This window comes from Bombyx mandarina, chromosome 13, assembly GCF_030267445.1.
Source record: "Bombyx mandarina strain Sakado chromosome 13, ASM3026744v2".
NCBI classification, from domain to species: Eukaryota; Metazoa; Arthropoda; class Insecta; order Lepidoptera; family Bombycidae; genus Bombyx; species Bombyx mandarina.
Window position 1 is genome coordinate 8,234,205 of NC_143220.1, and position 23,395 is coordinate 8,257,599.

The 23,395-nt window shown below is 39.7% G+C and overlaps 1 protein-coding gene and 1 long non-coding RNA gene across 2 annotated transcripts in view; one reads left to right on the plus strand and one right to left on the minus strand.

Annotated features, from left to right (window-relative positions):
• The window catches only part of LOC149501623 (uncharacterized), a 188,587-nt gene that overhangs the window by 58,371 nt on the left and 106,821 nt on the right, over window positions 1-23,395 (plus strand). The window lies entirely within an intron of this gene.
• The window catches only part of LOC114249998 (protein O-mannosyl-transferase TMTC1), a 195,743-nt gene that overhangs the window by 3,105 nt on the left and 169,243 nt on the right, over window positions 1-23,395 (minus strand). The window contains exons 4-14 of the mRNA XM_089732426.1: window positions 22,559-22,632; window positions 20,558-20,689; window positions 20,139-20,312; window positions 18,792-18,981; window positions 17,986-18,101; window positions 16,686-16,850; window positions 16,404-16,517; window positions 10,056-10,199; window positions 7,823-8,022; window positions 6,451-6,610; window positions 346-463 (exon numbers count right to left, since the gene is read on the minus strand). Of these exons, the coding sequence (XP_089588552.1) occupies window positions 346-463; window positions 6,451-6,610; window positions 7,823-8,022; window positions 10,056-10,199; window positions 16,404-16,517; window positions 16,686-16,850; window positions 17,986-18,101; window positions 18,792-18,981; window positions 20,139-20,312; window positions 20,558-20,689; window positions 22,559-22,632 (1,587 nt within the window). The remainder of the gene's footprint in view (window positions 1-345; window positions 464-6,450; window positions 6,611-7,822; window positions 8,023-10,055; window positions 10,200-16,403; window positions 16,518-16,685; window positions 16,851-17,985; window positions 18,102-18,791; window positions 18,982-20,138; window positions 20,313-20,557; window positions 20,690-22,558; window positions 22,633-23,395) is intronic.

The window sequence follows — 23,395 nt, forward strand, 5'->3', positions numbered from 1 at the left end:
GGCCACAAAGTATCCGGTATAAAAGTGGAGATGTTTGTGTTGGTCCAACGCAACAAGCACCGGTCACCGTCCTCGTCGAACCCGTCGCTTGCGACGAAGGGCTCGGCGAGTGAATTAACCCATACACACAGCCAACTGAGTTTCTCATCGGATCTTCTCAGTGGGTCGCGTTTCCGATCGGGTGGTAGATTCTGCGAAGCACTGCTCTTGCTAGGATCAGTGTTAGCAACACTCCGATTTGAGCCCCGTGGGCTCACCTACACACGTTAGGGTGAAGCTGAAATACCTCTCAAGGCTATCAGCATAGGTAGGAAAAAAAATTGCGTTGGACATGTTGTCAAGGACCTGTCGATGCGTGTGGGAGTAGAGCGCCGCACGCCGCGCCAGCTGGGAGCGAAGGATCCAGGCTCGCGCCGCCAGCAGACGAGCCCCGGCTGGCTGCCCGCCCCGACCTGCGTGCCATCTGTACACACAAATATCGAACTAATGAGAAGAACTTTTACTGGTGGTAGGACCTCTTGTGAGTCCGCACGGGTAGGTATCACCGCCCTGCCTATTTCTGCCGTGAAGCAGTAATGCGTTTCGATTTGAAGGGTGGGGCAGCCGTTGTAACTATACTTGAGACCTTAGAACTTATATATCAAGCTGGGTGACGTATTTGCGTTGTAGACGTCTATGGGCTCTAGTAACCACTTAACACCGAACGGGCTGTGAGCTCGTCCACCCATCTTAGCAATGAAAAAAAGAAGTCAACGAGTGCGCAAGAAAGAGCACGGTACGCAGGGAATGGCGACGTCTTGAAAAGAGCACCACCACCCGAACTTATAAACGTGACCACTCGGCCAACAGTGCAAATGGCTAAGAAGAAGATATGGCAAGGCTCATTGACACATTATTGTATTACATTATCTCTATGCGCATACGACCTTTCCCGGGCCTGTTGTTACACATTACATTATCAGTGTTCTGTTCTCTGTTTATTGTACTTCCATCTGTTGTTATACATTATATATGTGTCGCATCCGGGTCAATAGTTCGGAATATCAACGATACACAAACGTCAAAGTGACAGAATGGCCGTGTCGTGGTTGACGACTTTTAGTAATATTAAGACGGTGGTTTTGATTATTATTTTAAATGATGAAATGTTGTTTTGATAAATATCACAAAATGAAGGGTAGACTCCGTAACGCCACAGTTATAAAATGGCGGTACGTGGACAGAGTCGTGGCATTCGTGTCAGACAGTGATTCCGTCCGTCTCAGCAGTGAGTCTCTGACGGTCAGTCAGTCAGTCAGTCGGTCTGTCGGTATGTGCAACGAAACTGTCGGTTTATCCTGTCATTGTGAAAGTTGTGTGTATCGAGTTTCACTAACTATTATTGAAAAGTTTTATTGACTAAACTGAGTTCAATCGAATACGAGTGATGACGAAACTACCGCTTAGCCATCCCTGCCGCTGCCGCCTACATCAGAAGTGGGATCAGGACTCTACTCTCACTGGCGTGACGTGTTTGAACATGTTCGAAGTACAGCAAAAAAACATGATGCAGATCAGAATACTAGTAGTGGTACGCCACAAGAGCGTGAATGCAGCATACGTAAGTCGTGTAACAACGTCTCTGTTACCTCGATGGAAGATCTGAGCCACGAAGAAATCGTCACATCTTACGTTCTGGCTCATGTTGTCCAGTTTGACTGTCGACTTTATCACATGGCATTTACTAGCGGAAATACAACACGTAACAAGCTATTGCAAGAAATTAAGGAAAGTGCAAATCTCAAGTGAAACTTCGATCGCAATAATGGATCTGTCATGACGCGTGGGTAGTTCCGACACGAATCGTTTTTAAGCCAATGACTACTGCTAGAGTTACATGGCACTAGTGCAGTAAACCAGGACATGAGACTGTGAATTGTCGCTGAAACTTTAGAATCTACTAGATTCAATACCAATAACACTACACGTTCGATGACTTCGGGCTCCAGCAAGCAAGCAAACAAGAAAGCAAGCAAGTTTCCGTGGGGAAGAAAAATTGACACATCTGAAGTCGTCGTGACCTGTAAGATAAGACGTCCGGTTCGTTCGTGTCTGGCGATGCGGCGGTGTTCGGGTTCCGCTGGCGGATGCGAGTTTTTCCGGTGAAGTGCGTGCTTGTGCGTGCTTGACAAGTGTTCGCGGTTGGCTTCCGCAGTATGTAACCGGAGGTGAGTCTTCCGCGGTCGCGGCCTACCCAGTCCGCGAGAACCGGGCAGATCGCCTCAACGGTACGGAGGCCGACCGACGGGTCCGCCAAACGACGAGACCACGCCTCCAGCACGGACTGCCGAGATTGGAGCCCCCGCGCTCCGGCTGCACTTGCGCTAGGGCGCGCCGCCTCGTAGGAGACTGTGAGGTATCCTTGAATGACTCTGACTGCGATCGCGCGCTGCCGGTGTCGCAGTGCGGCGACGTTCTCGTGGGTAAGGACGTGGCACCAGGCGGGTGCTCCGTATAGTGCCATCGACCGCACGGGTACTATCACCCTGCCTATTTCTGCCGTGAAGCGGTGGTGTATTTCGGTTTGAAGGGTGGGGCAGCGGTTGTAACTATACTGAGACCTTAGAACTTCTATCTCAAGGTGTGTGGTGCGTTTACGCTGTGGACGTCTATGGGTTCCAGTAACCACTTAACACAAGGTGGGCTGTGAGCTCGTCCACACATTAAAACGAAGAGTGTAATCGAAGCGAACGAAATTAGATACGAAGTTTAAAGGGCCGTTTAAAGTAGTTGAAGTATTGGATGGTGACCGTTACACATTGAAAGCTTTAAATTCAAAACGTACTTACAAATACCCACATGATAGGCTAAGAAAAATGCCAGCATGACACATACCAGTCGAGGTTGATGTAAATGATGATGATGAAGAGCAAGCTTAAATTGTGGTGAAAACTCGAGTAAGGATAGTCTATCAGCCGTATTGTGTTCGACCGTACCAGTAGCTATTACGTAGTCGTAGCCCGGTAGAAATCGGTGTTTCTTGAGGCAACTCAAGTAGTCCGTGGGTGCGCGGTGCGCGTTTGGCTCTGGCGGAGGTCGGGGTCTGTAAAGACCATCGTGTGTAGTCAGCGGGTGATGCACACGGGCGATCCACGCTGTGGATGCGCATCATGAGGGCAATTGCGATTGCTGGTCGGCTGGAGAGCCGTGGCGTTAGATATTTTTACTCGGAAGTTCTCTTTGATCTGAGTTCCTGTAAGCTATGCCTGATTTGTACAGAGTAAATTTGAGGTTTGATGAACGACTGTGGTACGTGCTCTGGCTGCTGAATAGTGAACTTTGTATACCCTATTGTTTTATTTTGTTAAAATGGTATTAAAACAGTTAAAAGCTTTGATGACTTTAAATTTTCCGATAAGTCTTAAAGTGTAGTCAGGAGTGACCGAGCGGAACAAGTGTTCTCGTGAATGTTTTTGATTGTAGGTTAACCATCACACGAGGACGTGTACAGTCAGGAAGACCGTGTCGCAATCAACACGTGATTGCTGCAGCCAATACGAGATATGGGACGCAAGCGCCGTCTGTCGGCGCTCGATGGGTCAAGTATTCACCGGCCGAGCGGAGCGACATGCCGGTAGCTGTGTAATATCGAGTATTTTTGGTAAATGAGAGCAATCTGGTGAGTCGTATTATTTTTATTTGGATTTTGGTGCCGAATGTTCTCTTGTCGAGAAATCTATATGCAATGGTTCTCATAAAAGGACTGTTGATATGTGAGTCACAGGGATGACTGTTGATATGTGAGTCACAGGGATGACTGTTGATATGTGAGTCACAGGGATGACTATCATTGAACACTTGCAGTCACAGGGATGACTATCATTGAACACTTGCAGTCACAGGGATGACTATCATTGAACACTTGCAGTCACAGGGATGACTATCATTGAACACTTGCAGTCACAGGGATGACTATCATTGAACACTTGTAGTCACAGGGATGACTATCATTGAGCACTTGTAGTCACAGGGATGACTATCATTGAACACTTGCAGTCACAGGGATGACTATCATTGAACATTGCAGTCACAGGGATGACTATCATTGAACACTTGCAGTCACAGGGATGACTATCATTGAACACTTGTAGTCACAGGGATGACTATCATTGAACACTTGTAGTTACAGGGATGACTATCATTGAACACTTGTAGTCACAGGGATGACTATCATTGAACACTTGTAGTTACAGGGATGACTATCATTGAACACTTTGAACACTTGTAGTCACAGGGATGACTATCATTGAACACTTGTAGTCACAGGGATGACTATCATTGAACACTTGTAGTCACAGGGATGACTATCATTGAACACTTGTAGTCACAGGGATGACTTAGTTACTGTGTACATGAACTGTACGGGGAGAACTTGCAGCAGTAGTAAATCACTTATTTTCGTTTGTGTAATCTTTCAATGTCGTTATAGAATTTGTGATGACACAAGACTTTTAGTTTAGTAGAGTGGTCAGATATGGCCGAGCGTGAATGATACTGTGCGGTATTGGCTTTTGTTTCAGATTAACACACGAGGACGTGTGTAACACAGGATGGCCGTGTCGCATCCGGGTCAATAGTTCGGAATATCAACGATACACAAACGTCAAAGTGACAGAATGGCCGTGTCGTGGTTGACGACTTTTAGTAATATTAAGACGGTGGTTTTGATTATTATTTTAAATGATGAAATGTTGTTTTGATAAATATCACAAAATGAAGGGTAGACTCCGTAACGCCACAGTTATAAAATGGCGGTACGTGGACAGAGTCGTGGCATTCGTGTCAGACAGTGATTCCGTCCGTCTCAGCAGTGAGTCTCTGACGGTCAGTCAGTCAGTCAGTCGGTCTGTCGGTATGTGCAACGAAACTGTCGGTTTATCCTGTCATTGTGAAAGTTGTGTGTATCGAGTTTCACTAACTATTATTGAAAAGTTTTATTGACTAAACTGAGTTCAATCGAATACGAGTGATGACGAAACTACCGCTCAGCCATCCATGGCGCCGCCTCCGACATATGTATCAGTCGTCGCGGCCTAAAGGATAAGACGCCCGGTGTTTTCGTATCGAGTGATACGATAGTGCCAGCGTTCACATTCCGCAAGAAGGTACACATCCTTTTAATTAATTACCTACTTGATTAGGTAATAATTTAAAAAAAAATCGGTTGTCTGTAAAGTCGGTTTACTGACGATAGTTGAACGTGACAACGTCTTAAGAAAATACTGATTGAAAAATGAAACCATTCGTTTCATTTTTCAATTATCGCAATTATCGTTGCTATAAACAATTGACACCACATTCACTTTTCACTGAACTTCATACTTGACGAAAACATGTAAATGTATTATTGTATAGCAGCTGTCCACGCGGATGCATCGCTCACTCAATTAGGAGAGAGACAGATGTCGAACGCTGCCGAACGCGAAGGCCAATTGTGCCTCTTTGTCGCTCGTTGCGTGCTCTCGCTTGCACTTCAAGCCTTAAATGGAACGCCTCAATGAGTCATGTTTTTTTGTGTCTGCAGCCGGCTCCATCGAATTATAAGACGTTGTCACGTCAAAAAGTATTAATTTACTGCTAGTAGAATATCTTGTGATACTTAATTCTGTCTTGAAGCAGTTTCGGCGTGAACGGTGCGGCAGCCGTTATACCTACTGTAAAAACTGAGACTTAGAACTCTTGTCTCAAAGTGGGTGGTGCCATTTTACTTTGTTGATTGTCTATGAGCTCCGATTATTACTTTTTTTATTGCTTAGATGGGTGGACGAGCTCACAGTCCACCTGGCGTTAAGTGGTTACTGGAGCCCATAGACATCTACAACGTAAATGCGCTATCTACCTTGAGATATAAGTTCTAAGATCTCAGTACTAGAAGATTGCACACAGTGGGAATGAGTTGCTCGCTCCGGGCATTTCAATATTGTAATAATTGTTACGTTATAATACTCATTTTAAAAGTGAATATTTAAAAAAAAATCTAAAATTTAAAAAAAACAGACATGCCCGCTGAGTTTCTTGCCAGTTCTTCTCAGGACGGAGGCTAGTTTTTGTGAATTGGCGTTCTTTCGACGTTCAACAAGTATGTACTTTCATTTATGTTGAATAAAATTTTTTTGATTTTGATTTGATTGTATATTTACAACGGCTGCCCTACCCTTCAGACCGAAACGTATTACTGCTTCACAGCAGAAATGGCAGGGCGGTGGTACCTACCCGCGCGGACCCACGAGAAGTCCTACCACCAGGAAAAAACGTAACACCGTGTGGGCCGTTGACTTGTTCATCCATCTACACAATATATTTTATTCGATAATATCGACGATATATCCTGCCTATGACTACTGTCGCCCACATACATCAACAGTGGTAATAATCGAAAAACCATTTTAACTGTAGTCAAGTATAATATACCTGACTAATAACTGCAGCATCCTCGCGTACTGGCCGGTGTCTCGTAGCGCCAGGCATGCAGCTCGCAGCGATAGTAACTCGCCCCTTGGACTGTTGTGTCGCGTACTGAATGACAGACGCATCGCTGTTCTATAGTATTCTAGTGATAGCGGGAGAAGACCTAAGAACAAAGAGGAAAATCTGTAAGTATTTTAATGTTTTAAGGCGACGTTAAAGTCGAAGTTTCAAAATGTATTGTTTAATAGTTGCCCCGATGTTCAATTTAGAACGTGCGAATGGTTTACAGCAAAAATAGGTAGGACGCTTATGGAGATTTATTTAGGACTAGCTTTTGCTCGCGACTTCGTCCGCGTGGAATAGTTCACAAATAATGCTTTATTTTAGAACAAATTTTGTCAGCATAAAAAACGTTATAGTGAGCCAACCTTAGCATATAGACTGATATATGCTATCGCGACCTTTTTTTTAGACCTTTAAAGGGGAACAATTCTGATATACATTATTTTAGCGAAACTTTAACCGTTTCTGCAGCGCACGCAGCGGAAGCTCTCAAAAGGGAAAAATACTCCGTTTTTGAAACACTCTTTATTGGTGCTCCGCTTATATTGGTCTTAGCGTTATGTTATACAGCCTTCCTCAATAAATGGGCTATTTAACACTGAAATAATTTTTCAAATCAGATCAGTAGTTCCTGATATTAGCGCGTTCAAACAAACAAACTCTTCAGGTTTATAATATTAGTATAGATGATTGCATTACAAAAACTTTTCTACCACAGCGAGCTAGAAGGGGGTTCGTCTAGACCAGAGCGGTGCAGACAACGGCTTGTTTTCATGCGGCCCTCGACGCATGCTTTATTCAGAGAATAGTTTTGGATATAAATAGTTTGGATAATAGAACTCTTTATCAAAACATACAATCAATATTTGGTATAATTTATCTTTATTCTTGTAACATTCCATTCCTATAACGTCGTTTAAAAGTGAAGCTATATTTTACTATTATTGGAGGAATTCGTGTAAAGTATTTATTAAATTATTCTTGTATTTTTTTTACATCGTAACTGAATACTTTTTTTCCGGGGTCCTCCAGCTTTTGTAGTAAATTTCATTAGCCCGCAAAGGTTTGAACAGCCCTGATCTAGACTAAAAGGAATTCATTTCTGAAGCCAAAATAATAGGTACTATAATACCATAAACAAAAAACAATGTGACGTTAAAAATTATAGTTTAAGTAATTCGTGGCGTAGTCATTCCGTAACGTTCAATACGCTAAACATGAGGCAGACCGCTGTCGATGCTGCGATCTTCTGTGGGACCGCATACCGGTCTATTCCAATTTTAAAACTACACGAGTGATATGGAATCCTCACCTCGTCCTCTCAGCCAGTTTCCATAAAGAAGATAGTGCTCCCAGTTGTAGGGCTCTAACTCTAGCAGTTTGTTCAAGATCCACCTCTTCTCTTGATCCGGTTTCATCAGTAACAGTTCCAGATACGCTTGAACGAACCTTGGTTCTAATGTGATGCAACGTTCCAACATCCTAAGAGCCTCCGGTATTCTATTCTTCTTTCTGATGACAAACAAAAAAAAATATCTCATAATATTGGAAGACATCTATATATTAATACGTGAAGCAAAAACTTTGTATCCCCTTTTACGAGTATTGCGCGGACGGAGGAGTATGAAATTTTCCACACTTATAAAGAATATAGAGAAGAAGTACACAATGCTAATATTTTTTTAAAATAATGCATAAAAGATACATTAAATCAATAAAGAAAACATTACACACACTACATACCATGTATTTGACGCACACACGCATGCATACTATTTATTGTCAAACTTTTGTTCTTGACGTCTGTTGTCAAATTGAGAATAGATGAAATATTGTTTGTCTTTGTTATTATTTTTTATAGTGTAGTCTTGGCGAAATTTGTGATTATAAAAGTATAAAATACAATCATAATAGTGTACAAACTTACAATTCCAATTAATTAAAGTCGAATTTCGACTACTGCGGGACCTCTAGTTTGTTTAAAATAATATAAGGCACCTTTTAACAATTCCGTACTAAATTAGTATTACACTGCGTGTGATTTTATAAATAACCAGCCGTACTCGCCCGCTTCGCTAGGCATTTAAAATTTACATTATTATTTATTGTCATTATTATTAGGGAGTCCAACACTCATATAAATATTAACCTATCCATTAAGTACATGTATTTTTTACATGAATACAAAGTTTCAAGTCAATCGGATGCACGGTTCAGTAGTTATAACGGAACATCCGTAAAAACCACTGTAGATTTATATATTAGTATAGATTTAACAGAGCGAAAATGCAAGAATTGTACATCCGTCCATTACTGGGGGAGGAAGAGGTAAAGTAGAAGAGTAGAATGTAGACTTCTAATTGAAATACACCGATCATAATTACTTTAATAAACCACGTTGGTCTTTCACTGCTTTGCAAGCTGGGAAAGATTGGTGATTTTGTGTATTAGTCAATTAACACGGTTATATTATTCGTTTTTTTTGTGTTAATAGGAATTTATGAAACATCTTCTCGAAGATGCGTCCGAAGATTGAGCATGACCTTCACGGCAGCCCGACCTGAGTGCCAAGTTCTTTTACCAATAGGAAGAGTGTCAGGGGCGCGGCTGAACTGCATGTCGCAAACATTATAACTATGCATCATCAAAAACTACTTGATATCTTCTTTATTCTAAGAACGACTCACCGAGTTACAACGACCTTAGTTTACATCCTTGTAGATAAAAACGAGACAATAAGCGATGTGCGTTTGTTTTTAACAAATATTTGATATTCTGAATCACACAGAGAATGTAAACAACACACAAGATTTACCTACTGGCGGGAAAATTATAAATTCCATTTGTAATAATTTTAACCGTTTATTTATTGATGCAAACAAAATCAGAGTACTCCCAGTGTTAGATAGTTACCGGAAACAATAGGTACTGCGTGGTCATTCTCGCCACCCAACTTCATATCAACTTCATTCAACCTAACATCTTCTCAAAATTCTCAATCTCTTCCCAGTTACTAAGATGTAGACGTGTGCTTCCAACTACATAGAACAAGTAACCACTAACTCTTCGTCACCAGCCGTAGTGGTAGATCATCCCCATTTTATCCGAGGTATTCTTTATTCCAGCTGAAGATTAACGCTTTTTTCTAACTAATTTTTCTAATGAAATACTTACTTAACAATCGTTCACGATTGACTTCCTCGGTGAAGGAATAACATCGTGTAATAAAAATCAAATCCTCAAAATTATAATTTGCGTAATTACTGGTGGTAGGACCTCACGTGAGAACGCACGGATAGGTACCATCACTCTGCCTATTTCTGCCGTGAAGCAGTATTGCGTTTCGGTTTGAAGGGTGGGGTAGTCATTGTACTGTACAAATTGAGACCTTAGAACTTATATCTCAAGGTGGGTGGCGCATTTGCGTTGTAGATGTCTATGGGCTCCAGTTACCACTTAACACCAGGTGTGCTGTGAGCTCGTCTACCCACATAAGCGTAAAAAAACCCTTGCAATAATTCTATTTAAAATACTGAAAACTTTACCTGTATAGTTTAGCGAGATTATAATGAGCGTTAACGTGGTCTTTGTTGTATTTAAGGGCTTGAAGGAAGTGGTGCTCCGCCCTCCCCGATGCCAGCACCAGCGTGCCCAAGTTATTGTGGGCACTCGCGTAACTTGGCCACAATCTGCACGGACATTTTAGCATAAAAAATGTGTTTGTCAGTTCTGTCGTGCGACAGTAGTATTTTACTACTTCTCAATAAAAAAAAGAAGATAAATAAATGCATCTCTTTTAAAACTGAAATCGTGTGTGTACTTTTATTCATATTATGTATAAAATTGATTCAATAAAACATTATGCATAAAAAATTATGAATTTTAATTTAATATTAATAAAGTATTTGGCACAATTTTTTTCATTTATAATAGTTTTTAATATTAATATTAGTAGTTCGTGCTTAGAAAGGCAATTTAATTTTTAAATATTCTATTTAGATAGCGCTATCAAATTTAATGTACCTAATTAAAATGACTAAATGATAACTCTAAACTAACACTTTAGCATCAGGCTAAATTAGTTTTCCAATGTTTTAAAATTATTGCCATTTAAATTATTGCTAAAATACAAAGATGTCAAGTATTTTATTAGTAGTAATTTTTCTTAGTTTAGAACTTTGATGTCTTAGTGATATGAATCAAGTTGTAATTCTATTTGAATAGAAATTATAACGCTATAATAAAAGGTTAATTTTACACATCGAATTTGAATATCGGGGGTTATACTACACAAGAAAACATTTCTGAAGAAATGAACTTCAGAAGTAAACCTTTGCTTTTAATGATTAATTAATGAAGAAAGAGATTCTCAATGCCGACCGTAGATTTTATAGGTATATTTTCATATTATATTCTAGTACAATATGGCCATAATCAATGGTTTTTTATGAGATGAACGCTTTTAATACTTTTCATTTAATTTTCTTCAGGCGCATACTAATAGTAACTGAATTCGGAAACACAAGAAAAGTTAAAGATTTTAAAAACATGCGGTTAACTTTCAAATGAGGCTTCGGTAAGAACTGAAAGATCTGTTTGATTGAATAAAATTATCAGTAAATTATTTAAAGTCTAATACATTTGTATTATAATATTACGGTTTTACATAACAATAAAACCGATATTATGTGCCGAGAAGGAAAACATACAGCATTGTATTATGAAGAAGCAGTGTGTACTTAGCTTAAATTCCTTGTCTATGTCCAACCATAGACAGTCAATTTAGTTCCATCTTTAGCCGCTAGGTGCTGCCAGCAAGTATAAAGGAAGCGCAGCCATCTTTGATCTTCATAGTCTTCACCAGGAAGAACTTCCTGCAATGCTGTATGTTTTCCTTCTCGGCACATAATATCGGTTTTATTGTTATGTAAAACCGTAATATTGATGTGCCTTTGGAAAACATACAGCATTGTATTATGAAGACGTGTTTGTTATCTGCTGGTGAAATTATTAAGCACAACGCTATGATGAAATAGGTAAGCTATAATAAAATTATGAAGCGCAATGATAATGTTCATAATTTATATAATTATTAAATCGAAAAAACACAGTTAACTTCCATGTTAATTCAATAATTAAAAAATATTTATAAGTTTGTAATAAACATTTTATCTTGTATATACAAGAAAATGTATAAATTGTATAAATGATGTATATACATCATGTAGGTGTAAATGTTTTGAAAAAAAGAATCGTGAGGATCTTTAGGAAGCTCTATTATTCGGCAATAATTATTGTAAACGTTTGGATGATTTGCATTTGCCTCTAGAAAGTATTTCGTCTATTGGTTCATTACCAATCCATCTCAGAGGCTACTGCTGATCTACAACTTCTTAGATATGGGTTGATGCCACTACCTCATAAGGTTGAACGAAGACCAATTTCCAATTACAGTACGGTATGCCGCTTTTGTGACAACACACATAGTTAGAAAAAAGTCCTTACGAATCTTACTGGGCATGTCTTTAGTTTCATGTTTAGAAAGCACTTATGCAGATTATTGACGAAAATGGATTTTAATTTTAGACCCAAAGACTGGTATCAGAAAGATGTTTTTCTCTGTTAAATGTTGAGCAAAGTAAGGTCATTAACTCTGCGTCCAGTAGCCAGCAACATGGTTGTTGGTGTCCTTCAAGCTACCTTGAGGCGTGATCTGGTGGTGGCTGGGTTTGAAGAAAACCAATTTAGAACTATTCTCGGATCTCATGTGAATGGGACTATACTTAGTAAAGTTGTAATAAGTAGTTGAATTTTGTTTAGTTATTCCGATGGCTTTTTTAGAATAGCAATTTTTATTAGAGAGCTTGAGAATGTTTGCTGTCCTACATGTATGTTGCCCACAGAAAGTCGACAGCGCTGCTTTATGCAGAAGGATTGTTTTATAGGCAAAATTTTCTTTTTTGGAAAAGAAAAAAGAATTTGGCAACATCTGCAGACTTAGGATCAATTTTAAATCTGTAGCACCATATGCACCATCTTCTAGTCACTGGTAAGTATGCTGGCAAAGTGGATTGACACCAGCTAATTTTCAATAAATCTTCTCCTGTGTAGACCAGTCTATTATTTGTACAACCTCCCCCCCCCCCCTTTCTAAGCTTTCAGGGTTAATGTTTACCCTGTGGAGGAGGCAGGTTTTGGATTTCGTGCGCGTTATCTAGCGTTCGGGATCTGAGGGCTTGGAACCCAAATGCTTTCGCTCAGTCTGGGAACTCTACCAGGTAGGTTCCCTAGACACTTGAAGTGAGTCAGTACTCTGGGGAGAAGGTTGAGAGGAGGAATTCTCCATGCTAGTTGCATCCTCTACGGTCTGCTGAAGGTATCCAATCTTGGTCGGCGAATGGGTTTATATCCGGATGACCCCACTTTAGAAAAACTTTTGTGGTCACTTGTGGTAAAAAGTGCCATTTCGCAGGTTGATTTCCTCGTGATAGCCTGTCGGTTAAGATGTTGTATCTCCCCGAGAGATTATAAGCTGACAGTTATCTTGAACTTATCGCTTAGGTTTAAAGATCGAAAGGTCAACGCTAGTGAAATACTTTCAGATTCATTTTGATTGTCACTACCATTGCAAATAGCTCTTTTGTGGCTGAGCCGTTTCAGTTGTTGAGCTGACCATAGACAGGACGTTAATATTTTGTCTAATTGTAACCCCTACCCATGTCCGAAGCTTCCGTTGCCAGGAAATGGTTGGTTTTGTGTCTCGGCAATGTTTGACATGTGACTCCGTGTCAGCACTGCATTTGTAACCCCCTACACATGTCCGAAGCTTCCGTTGCCAGGAAATGGTTGGTTTTGTGTATCGGCAATGTCTGATATGGGGCTCCGCGTCAGCGCTGCATTTAATTGTTAACACATGTAGGATGGCCCGTTTTTACGGGGGTGTTTTTTCTTGAAACTTCGCAAGAATTTTCAAGTTCGCAATTTGCAAGTTAGCATAGATTGATGTAATTCCGTCAGAGTTTGAGCTAGGATGTTGTTGAGTGGCCACTTTATTTCTCGCAATTTTCCATCGAATCCCTAAACATGTCATCTCTTGAACCAGTGTACTAATTGATTTTTTGTAAGGCTGACTTGGCAGCCCAAATAATCCAAGAGCTTTACAGCTTATGTGGCCTGAAGACTCAACTTGGAGTTCTTTTGATGGACCAGGTGGAATTTGCGTAGGTGGGATAACACTCAACATCCCTTTGCACGCAATGTCTCCGCGACAGAGCATGCTATGCAAGCAAAAAAGGTGTATTTGTCTTCATGGACCAAAAAAGTCGCGTAGGTAGGTTAACATTTGACTTCCCTATGTACGTAAGGTCTTCGCGACCGAGCATGGTATGGGAGCAAAAACGTTTATTTGTTTTGGTGAAACAAGATCAAGTCGTGTAGGTAAGCTAGCACTTTCGATTTTGCACGCAATGCCTCCGCGACCGAGCATGCTACGGAAGCAAAAAGGTGTATTTGTCTTCAAGGACCAAGAGAAAGTCGCGTAGGTACGTTAACATCTGACTTCCCTATGTACGCAAGGTCTCCGCGACCGAGCATGCTATGGGAACAAAAACGTTTATTTGTCTTGGTGAAACAAGATTAAGTCGTGTAGGTAAGCTAGCACTCGACTTTGCACGCAATATCTCCGCGACCGAGCGACCGAGCACCCTATATAATGGAAATTGACATGCCAGCCCAGATAATCCAAAAGCTTCACAGCTTCTGCAGCCTGAAGTTTCAACTTGGATTTGTTTTGGTCGACCAAAAGGAAGTCGTCTACGTAGACTAGCACTCGAGTTCCCTTTGCACGCAAGGTCTCTGCGACCCGCATGTTATAGAAGCAAAAAAGGTGTGGCTCTGAAGCCAGACCGAAGGGTAGGCATGTCATTTCATACTAACTCATAAGAAGGTACCGATTCCTTCCTGAAGGTACTGATACTGGTACCTTGGTACTGATCCTCGAGAAGTATCGACGAAATTTTGCGACTGATACTAGAAAAATATTCCTGAGAAATGTTTAATTCTATCATCCAGTCCCCTGGGTGAAGAAAGTTTGGTACCGAGGTGTCCGAAAACAGTTACGTGTTTTATCTTTACGCCCTTGTTCAACTCTCGAAGATCGAAAATTGGACGCATTGATCCGTCGCTTTTCTTACGCAGAATTTTTTTGGTATTTAGTAACCATACATGGTTTACAAATTATTACAATTTTGGTGGCACTCAGTGCCTCCCGTCGGTGTCTTCAATTGCCCCCCTCTGGATTGTGCCAGATGTTACGGACTATGATTGTTGATAATGTTTGGCTTGCCTTTTGTACGAGGTCGTGACAAATAGGATTGTAGCCCTCCGAGGGACTGAATAGATTTCAATTTAGTATTATCAAACAAAAGATTCCTCAATGAGTAGTGCGTTGGAAACAGTATACTTTGTTAGAGACCACGGAAATTAAACTTTGACGTCTTATTTCTATCCATACAGCCCTTTTTTCCGTATACAATTTAAAACGCTTTTACGGGTAACTTGTACGACGGAGACGATTTGCCAAAGTTTTCAGTAATTATGTTACAAAGATTATTAGTTTAAATCTGTTGTGTTTTTGTCAAAATTTCCGTATTGACGAGATCAATTTGTTTACAAAAATTTTCGTTACATTCAATTGTTACACACAGTTGATGCATTATTAGATTTACAACGTCACTGACCTGGTGGGATAACGAGCCGATTCGAAGATCGACCGTTACCTTTGAATCCCGTCGTTTCTTACGCAGAGACTCCTTTTGTTCTTTTTCGCTTGACGAGCTGTTCGAACGCAAGGCGTCTCCATCGCGTCTCGCCTGGACATCTTCCCTCTCGGAAATTATGGAGCTTGACTCAACATCACCTCCAACAGATGACGCGTGATTCATGGCGTCCGATGATAGGATTGGTAAATAATACTCGTAATGATTGCAAAATAACACTCATAGAAACACAAAATAAATATTTTTTGCAATTAATAAGATGTCGAATAAATATTTGTGGATTTGCGACTTCACAGTACGAAAGTACACAACGCTATGAAGATCAAAGATGGCTGCGCTTCCTTTATACTTGCTGGCAGCACCTAGCGGCTAAAGATGGAACTAAATTGACTGTCTATGGTTGGACATAGACAAGGAATTTAAGCTAAGTACACACTGCTTCTTCATAATACAATGCTGTATGTTTTCCAAAGGCACATCAATATATTATTTTAATAATAACTGAAATATTTCATTCTGTTATTTTTATTACTATTAACTTGCTTAAATTACTAGCTAGATTAAAAGGCAACGTGCTTCTCTTGTGGAAACAGACACAAACTACCAATTTAGATTCTTATATGGTCGTCGTGGCCTAACGGATAAGACGTCCGGTGCATTCGTGTTGAAGCGATGCACCGGTGTTCGAATCCCGCAGGCGGGTACCAATTTTTCTAATGAAATACGTACTCAACAAATGTTCACGATTGAAGGAATAACATCGTGTAATAAAAATGAAACCCGCAAAATTATAATTTGCGTAATTACTGGTGGTAGGACCTCTTGTGAGTCCGCACGGGTAGGTACCACCGCCCCGCCTATTTCTGCCGTGAAGCAGTAATGCGTTTCGGTTTGAAGGGTGGGGCAGCCGTTGTGACTATACTGAGACCTTAGAACTATATCTCAAGGTGTGTGGCGCATTTACGTGGTAGATGTCTATGGGCTCCAGTAACCACTTAACATCAGGTGGGCTGTGAGCTCGTCCACACAGCGAAGCAATAAAATAAAAAATAAAAAATACAAATCTCACAGCCTAATAAGTAGGGAAAATTATTAGACTATTAAAAAGTGACGTACTTCAACGCTTCCTGATAATGTTTGATAGCAATCTCGTGCTGCTCGACGTCCTTCAAGAAATTAGCGAAATTGTAGTGTAATTTTGCGTTATGTGGCAGCACTGAGAGATCAGCTCTGAAAATAAACAAGATTATATTGTATGGTGTACTGGTAAATTCAAGCTGATTTAAAAACGGTTTAAAATCATAGTTAAATCATATTATAATAGTTAGATATTTTAATTTAGATTGGGTGTAACATTATTTCTTCGCAAACAAACACAATCGGACATTCTATTCTTACCTTAGTAGAGTTTCTCTAGTTCTCCAATCTCTGTTTCTAAGATGTGTTTTCGCTACTCCTGCAGCCACTAGTGTTGCAACGCACAGCACTAGCAGCTTCTTCGTTCTAAATCCTCGCTTCCACATCAGTTCAATTCCATACGCAGTCAACAATACTGAGCCCACACTGAAAAATAAAGAGAAGAATCGCAAATGTGGAGAGATCATTTTTTTTGCGTCGCATCTTATACCTTTTAACGAGCAATTCTTGTATATTAATAAATATATAATCTGAATCTCGGAAACGGCTCCAACGACTTTCATAAAATTTAGTATACAGGGGATTTCGGGGGCGATAAATCGATCTAGCTACGATTTATTTTCAGAAAATGTTATTTTATTCGTGTTTTCAATAATCAACTCTTACCGACATCTATTGGCGAATAATAATACTATTTTTCTTAATTGAGGGCAACTAACCGCTTTGTCTTTAAAGATGGCGTTATCAAAAAAAATCATCATCTATCATCATCGGTCATCATCTAGTTCAATATTACTATTAAATGTAAGGCAAACGAATCATTTGATATTTATTCGTTGCTACAGCCCACGGACATAACATAAGATCAGTCTTGTTTCTTTTTAGTAATGAGTTCTACCTAATCTGACTTTTTTAATTACCTTTTACGCAAACAAGCATATTGCTTACTTAGTGGTGGGTGATCGCCAATGCGCATTAACGCAAGTAATGCCAGGGGCACAGTACAGCCGGTTGGTATGTGGCAAAAGGAATTTCTGTAAATGCACTGTAGATTAACGCAGTATTTTTAGGTAATATGGATGAACTCTGCTCGGTATCCGATAAGGTCATCTTAGGCAATTCCTCAGAACGCTCCATATGGTACATACGGCACAGTGCTCAGAGAGAACCAAAACCCCTTTGTAGATCCAGGTGCTCCGTGAGAACGGGATTATTGAAAATCCAAACAGCCCTGTTTTGCAGCCAGCGTTGCTGATAGCAATCTACTTTCAGAGTCCTTAAATGATTCCATAAGTTGCAATTATCATCAGAAGAATCCTATGCCACACCTTGTCAAAGGTCGTCGTGCTATTGAGGCTCACGGCAAGAGCCTTGTCTTTTCTTTCCAAGGCCTCAGTCTAACGGTAAACGAGGTAAACAAAAAAATCCGTGATATAAAAGGCAGCGCTAGCTAGCCACTACCCCCATAAAGTGATCAAACTTAAAGAGTTTACGCTGTGTAGCTCTTGAACAAAGTTCGTATAACAAAGGGGAATGGAAACATTTTGGATTCTAAGCATACCTGGGAATATATAACACTCGTTCAGCGATGACGAATCCCACAGTGACCAGCAGGTTGGAGGCAGGGAGATATGGAATGACGAGCAGCATTAATCCCACAACCGCTGGAGTATGACGCTGCATCGGAAATATTATAAATACATTTAGATTATAGCCACAGATTTATCGTCGAAAGCATTGCTATTTAGTTGAAGTTAATAAATAAAAAAGAAAAAAAAACTTATGTTTCTTTTTTTAGTAGTTTTTTTTAACATTTATAAAAAGCCTTGAGTAAACCTTCCTTAGTAACTAATAATTTAAAGCCTAGAGGATTGAAATGAGTCCAGCTTCACTAAGCTTCAGCAGTTTGGGCTACAACCTCCTCTCTTACTAGTACTCAAATTAGGAACTAGAAAGGATTAGGTAAGAGTTTAAGGTCGGAATGATTCTGCTACAAATAATGATCAAAAGCATACACTCGTATCTTCTGATAATTATCTAGACTACTAATTATTGTATAGATACAGAGACTTTTTTTTTATTGCTCAGATTGGTGGACGAGTTCACAGCCCACCTGGTGTTAAGTGGTTACTGGAGCCCATAGACATCTACAACGTAAATGCGCCACCCACTTTGAGATATAAGTTCTAAGGTCTCAGTGTAGTTACAACGGCTGCCCCACCCTTCAAACCGAAACACATTACTACTTCACGGCAGAAATAGGCAGTACCTACCCGTGCGGACTCACAAGAGGTCCTACCACCAGTATAAATTCTGTCTCAGGTAGATTAATATAATAAAATTCAAGTAGCATAAAGTAGAAAATACCTCCAAATCGAGCAGACATCTATAACAGAGGCCAAACAAAGCGCACATGGCAGCACAGGTGACTAAATTCCTCAGGTCGCTGACGTTGGTGATCAATGGTACTGAGCCCATCTGCCAATCGTGACTTAAAGTCCATGGACACACTAGCAGCCACCAGTTGAAGGCGGCCAAGTAGCAAAAGGTCATCAACCTGAAATTTTTGATCCCAATATTAGAATCAGTTTAAAAAAAATCTACTATGCCAAGTGTCTGCAGTCTAATGAAAAACACATCCAGCATAATCGCATTGCCGCTATTCCAGGAATCAAACTCCCTGCCAGATAGCAGTTTGTCTAGTTCGTGTTACTAATCGTTAGTTCACGATGAACGAACAACCGTGTGTAGCCAAACCGAGCCGGCGCATGGTGTTCCTAATGCATATTTTATAACCTTTTCTTTTTCGGGCCTCTGGCCGAACCTTTTATGAGGTCCCCGCGCCTAGGGGGCACACATGGTATGTGGGAATTGACGATCTGCAGACGTTGAGAGCAGACCGCAGGCCCAAGGATATTTTTAGGGTCCTACCGCACTAAACGACTTCCCTGCACTCTTACACCGGACGTTCGATCTCCGCCCGGGGTCAGAACCCGGTCAGAGTAAGGGGACTCCCGCAGTCAACACTACAAACAGACCCGCAACACCACTTCTAGGACGCCCGACCACCGGGTCGTCGAGGCCATAGTCAACCACCAACGACGCCGGTCTCCGCGGTACATTTTATAAACTAAGTCATCATGAATTTCAGTTTGAACAATAATTTATATAATGTAATGGAGACTTAACGGGTTTTTTTAATAACCACTGTAGGCCCTTGAACATAGGGCCTACCTGATTGTAATAGATATCATCAATAATAGATTATCATACGCACATAGACAGCCGAGTCGCTGCCTATGTGCTAGGGTGGGGCTATATGCGAAGAATCTTAAAAAAATGTGTGGCGAACCCGATTGCAACGCCACTTTAAGGCTTAATTGATTATCCAGGGACTCATTTAAACGAAAATTAATAAATTATATCTGTGGAAATTTTATACCTGTGGAAGTTTGTACATTTGAATGTTTGTTATGATTCTTAATAATAATAAATAAGTGACTGAATGGATTTGGATAAAATTTGTTATAGCATCCATATTTTTTTACATGTTAAATCATCACTACGCATCTTATTACTACTCAGGCGCCCAAACAGGCATGCTTTGCAATTGTCTACTTTTGGTATGGTTTATGGATCAAAAAGTGACATAACCAAATCCTTATCCTGGAAAATTTTTAAATTAATTATGAAAAGATTTCAATCAAAACGCACCTGACAGCAAATGAAGGATGGAAAGCAGGTGGATTGTCCTGTGGTGAAAAAGCCGGTAAGGAACCTTGTAGTAATGCTAGTCTTGCTCCAGCCAGTAAACTGAGAGCTGCTAGAGTTTTAAATGCTCTGCCGTAAGGACTGTCTTTCCAACGCCATTTTACTGCTGATGAAGATCTGAACAACAGTATGAACATCATTTTAATACTGCTTGGTATAATCATGGTCGTACCACGGTAGAAAGAACGTTAGTCAAATATTAATTATACTTTAATATTATGTTTTATGGTAGGTGTTTGGAATATTCCAGATTTTCTATTTTAGTATTATTTTCGAAATAAATTATGTAGGTACATTAAATAATATCTATTTCATATCATTTTACTAATGACCCTGGTCTCACTGTAATCGGTTAATATTACCTGTGTACATGAGCCCAACATCTGTAGAGGTCCAGTGCAGCATTGAAGAGTAAGGCAGTCAGTCCTGTCTCCTTGGCCAACATGCTAAGGGCACCAGCTGCTACACTCCCCCAGACACGGTGATTGTTTGTTCTGAAATTTATTAAGTCACTGAATCAGCAAAACCTCAAGAAGAGCTCGTAGTATTGATTTTTGTTTTCGAGAAAGGAGACGATGTTTTTAAATTTTAATACATTGCACTGAATCTATCAATATTTTACAGTATATGAAATTACTCGCTAAAATTACATGTCATGTCTTTTATCCATAGACCTTCAACTATTTATAAATATCCAGATTTTTGAAATAGCGATATAATTATAATTAGAGCTAGCGGAAACACAGCCCTGTATTTAGTTTAACATTTCTCTTATCTCACTAGTATTATTATTACCCTTATACACGCTTACAAAAACATTTCTCAATTCCACAAACAAAGCCAACAACACGGCCTCAAGCCAACCGAATAATTAACAGCCAACAGTAAATTCAGTATAACCGCAAATTCCGAATACAGTACAGAAACCCCAATTAGTGCTCTTAAGATAAATAGTAATACATCTAAAAATCAAGTTATATATCATAGATTCTGAAGGATTCATGTTTTCACGAATTGATTGAATGAAATGATTATACTATTTATCTGAACTAATTTTCTCAGTGATATATTATTATTACCCTCAGGAGATTGTACCACGGAGTTTGCCTTTGGTCTGGGTGCACTTATCTGGTACATGTTATCGGTACCTGTAGCATGGAAATAAATCTTACGGCAAAGATGGTGATTTACTAGAATGTTACTATAACCCTTCGTGAAGACTATCACCTAGTGTCTCTCGTAGTCTATCTCTGATAGTCCATCGTACTATAAAAATCAAAATAGTTATAAGAGGCAGTTTTTTTCCTAAAATCCGTTTGGAATTTCCTATTTCACTATGGAGTTTTCCTTCCCTTAAAACCCAACCTGCGTCCTTAAATTCCAAATGGCTTATGTGGGAAGATGTGCCTTGGTATTAAAGAAATTTTATTAGCCCTTAAACTAAATTAAACTAACTACCGGATAGTTAACAGCAGCTTCAAATTTACAACAAACAACGAATTATGGATATTGATCACCCCTGCTCATGACTATCGACTAAACCAGATTCATCATGTGATGAAATTAATAAAGAAAAAGATGTGGATATAACAAATCTTTTAACTCAACGAAGCCTCTAAGTTCCTCAACGAAGTGATATCAAAACAATCGATTGTCCTGATTTACCAAATTGAAGACCAAAAAATGTACACAGCATTATAGAAACATTACATGAATAAGACAAGATTTAAGTAAGCACGAACCGCTCTTCAAACATTTAAACCATTGCAGAGTCCTTCAAAAATTCTCAAAGGCATCTTCAAAGTTATACATACTTGAGTGTAGTAAAGCAAAGTTGACGAGTGATTAATAACGTGAAAAGACCCACTGGTCTGACAACGACGTTCGAGTAGCAAACAATTTCATCAGCCCCAAGTTAGGACAAGTTGCCCATCTGTCTTTCGAGGAAAGGACAAAAACAAGGGCCGAACTAGCCAGGAGTTCCTCCAACTATTTGAGGGACAGCCCGACTTTGCTAATTGGTGTTGGAAGGAAATTTGATGCGTCCTGATCTGTTTCGACCGGTTACGGATGTCATTGTCTCACAAAAACTTTGTTGAGCAGCTAAGGAAGGAAAAACAGTCTGTAATTTCAGACTGGATATAAAGTTTTGGTAGTTGTTGGATGACAGCTGGAATTTGTTCTAAGTTCCATAACTAAAATAATAATCATACTTTTAGAATATATTTCAACAGAAACTGATTTGTTTAACTTATATAAATAATAATAGTATTAAATAAATAATAAAGAATAAAACGTGCCGCGCATTTAATACATCATTATGAAATTTCGATGAAAACTTCTGGTAATTTGAATACACTTACCCGTGATAAAGAAGAATAGATGTGAGAAAGAAGACACAGGCTAACACGTCTGCGCGCCCAACTACACCGGCCACCTGAAAAAAACAAATTACTTGTTTTAGTAAGAAGCAATCTTTTCATAATTATTTCGTGTCGTGGTAGACGGCCCACGCGGTGTTAAGTAGTTACTGAAAGCCGCTTCAGTCCTAGAGATTCAAAGTCGGAGTCCTTTCAACTGATATCTCAATGTGGGTGGCGCATTTACGTTGTAGATGTCCATGGGCTCCAGTAACCACTTAAAACCAGGTGGGCTGTGAGCTCGTCCACCCATTTAAGCAATAAAAAGAAAAAAATATGCTAGTTGAGGACTTTTATGAGTAAAAAAAATATCGTCGTGTCGCCAATAGTAAAAAAAAATGTTCTGTCGTGAAATAGAAATACATTATAGCTTGAAGAGTTGCCACAGCTGTTATATAATACTATCACCTCATGTATCAAGATCAGAAGCGGCATTGATACTACGACGTCTATAGGTTCCAGTGACCACTTAGCACCAAGTGGTTCGTGAACTCATTAACTCATTAATGCTATTAACTGCCTCTAGTTTGGAATCCGGCTCTTACAATAAGAAAAGCCCAGCTTGAGGTCTTTCAATGTAAAACTTTATAACTTAATTAAGCTAACAACGCTACTAACAGTTTAAGTGTGAACATTCGTGAACATAATTCGCCCTACGTAAAAACGATTTCAAACAAAATTAGTAACGAGAAGTATATTCAAGCTACATAATATAAATAATATCTTAATATATATTAGTTTAACAGAAAAACAAAGTTATTCCTTATTACAGATTAATAT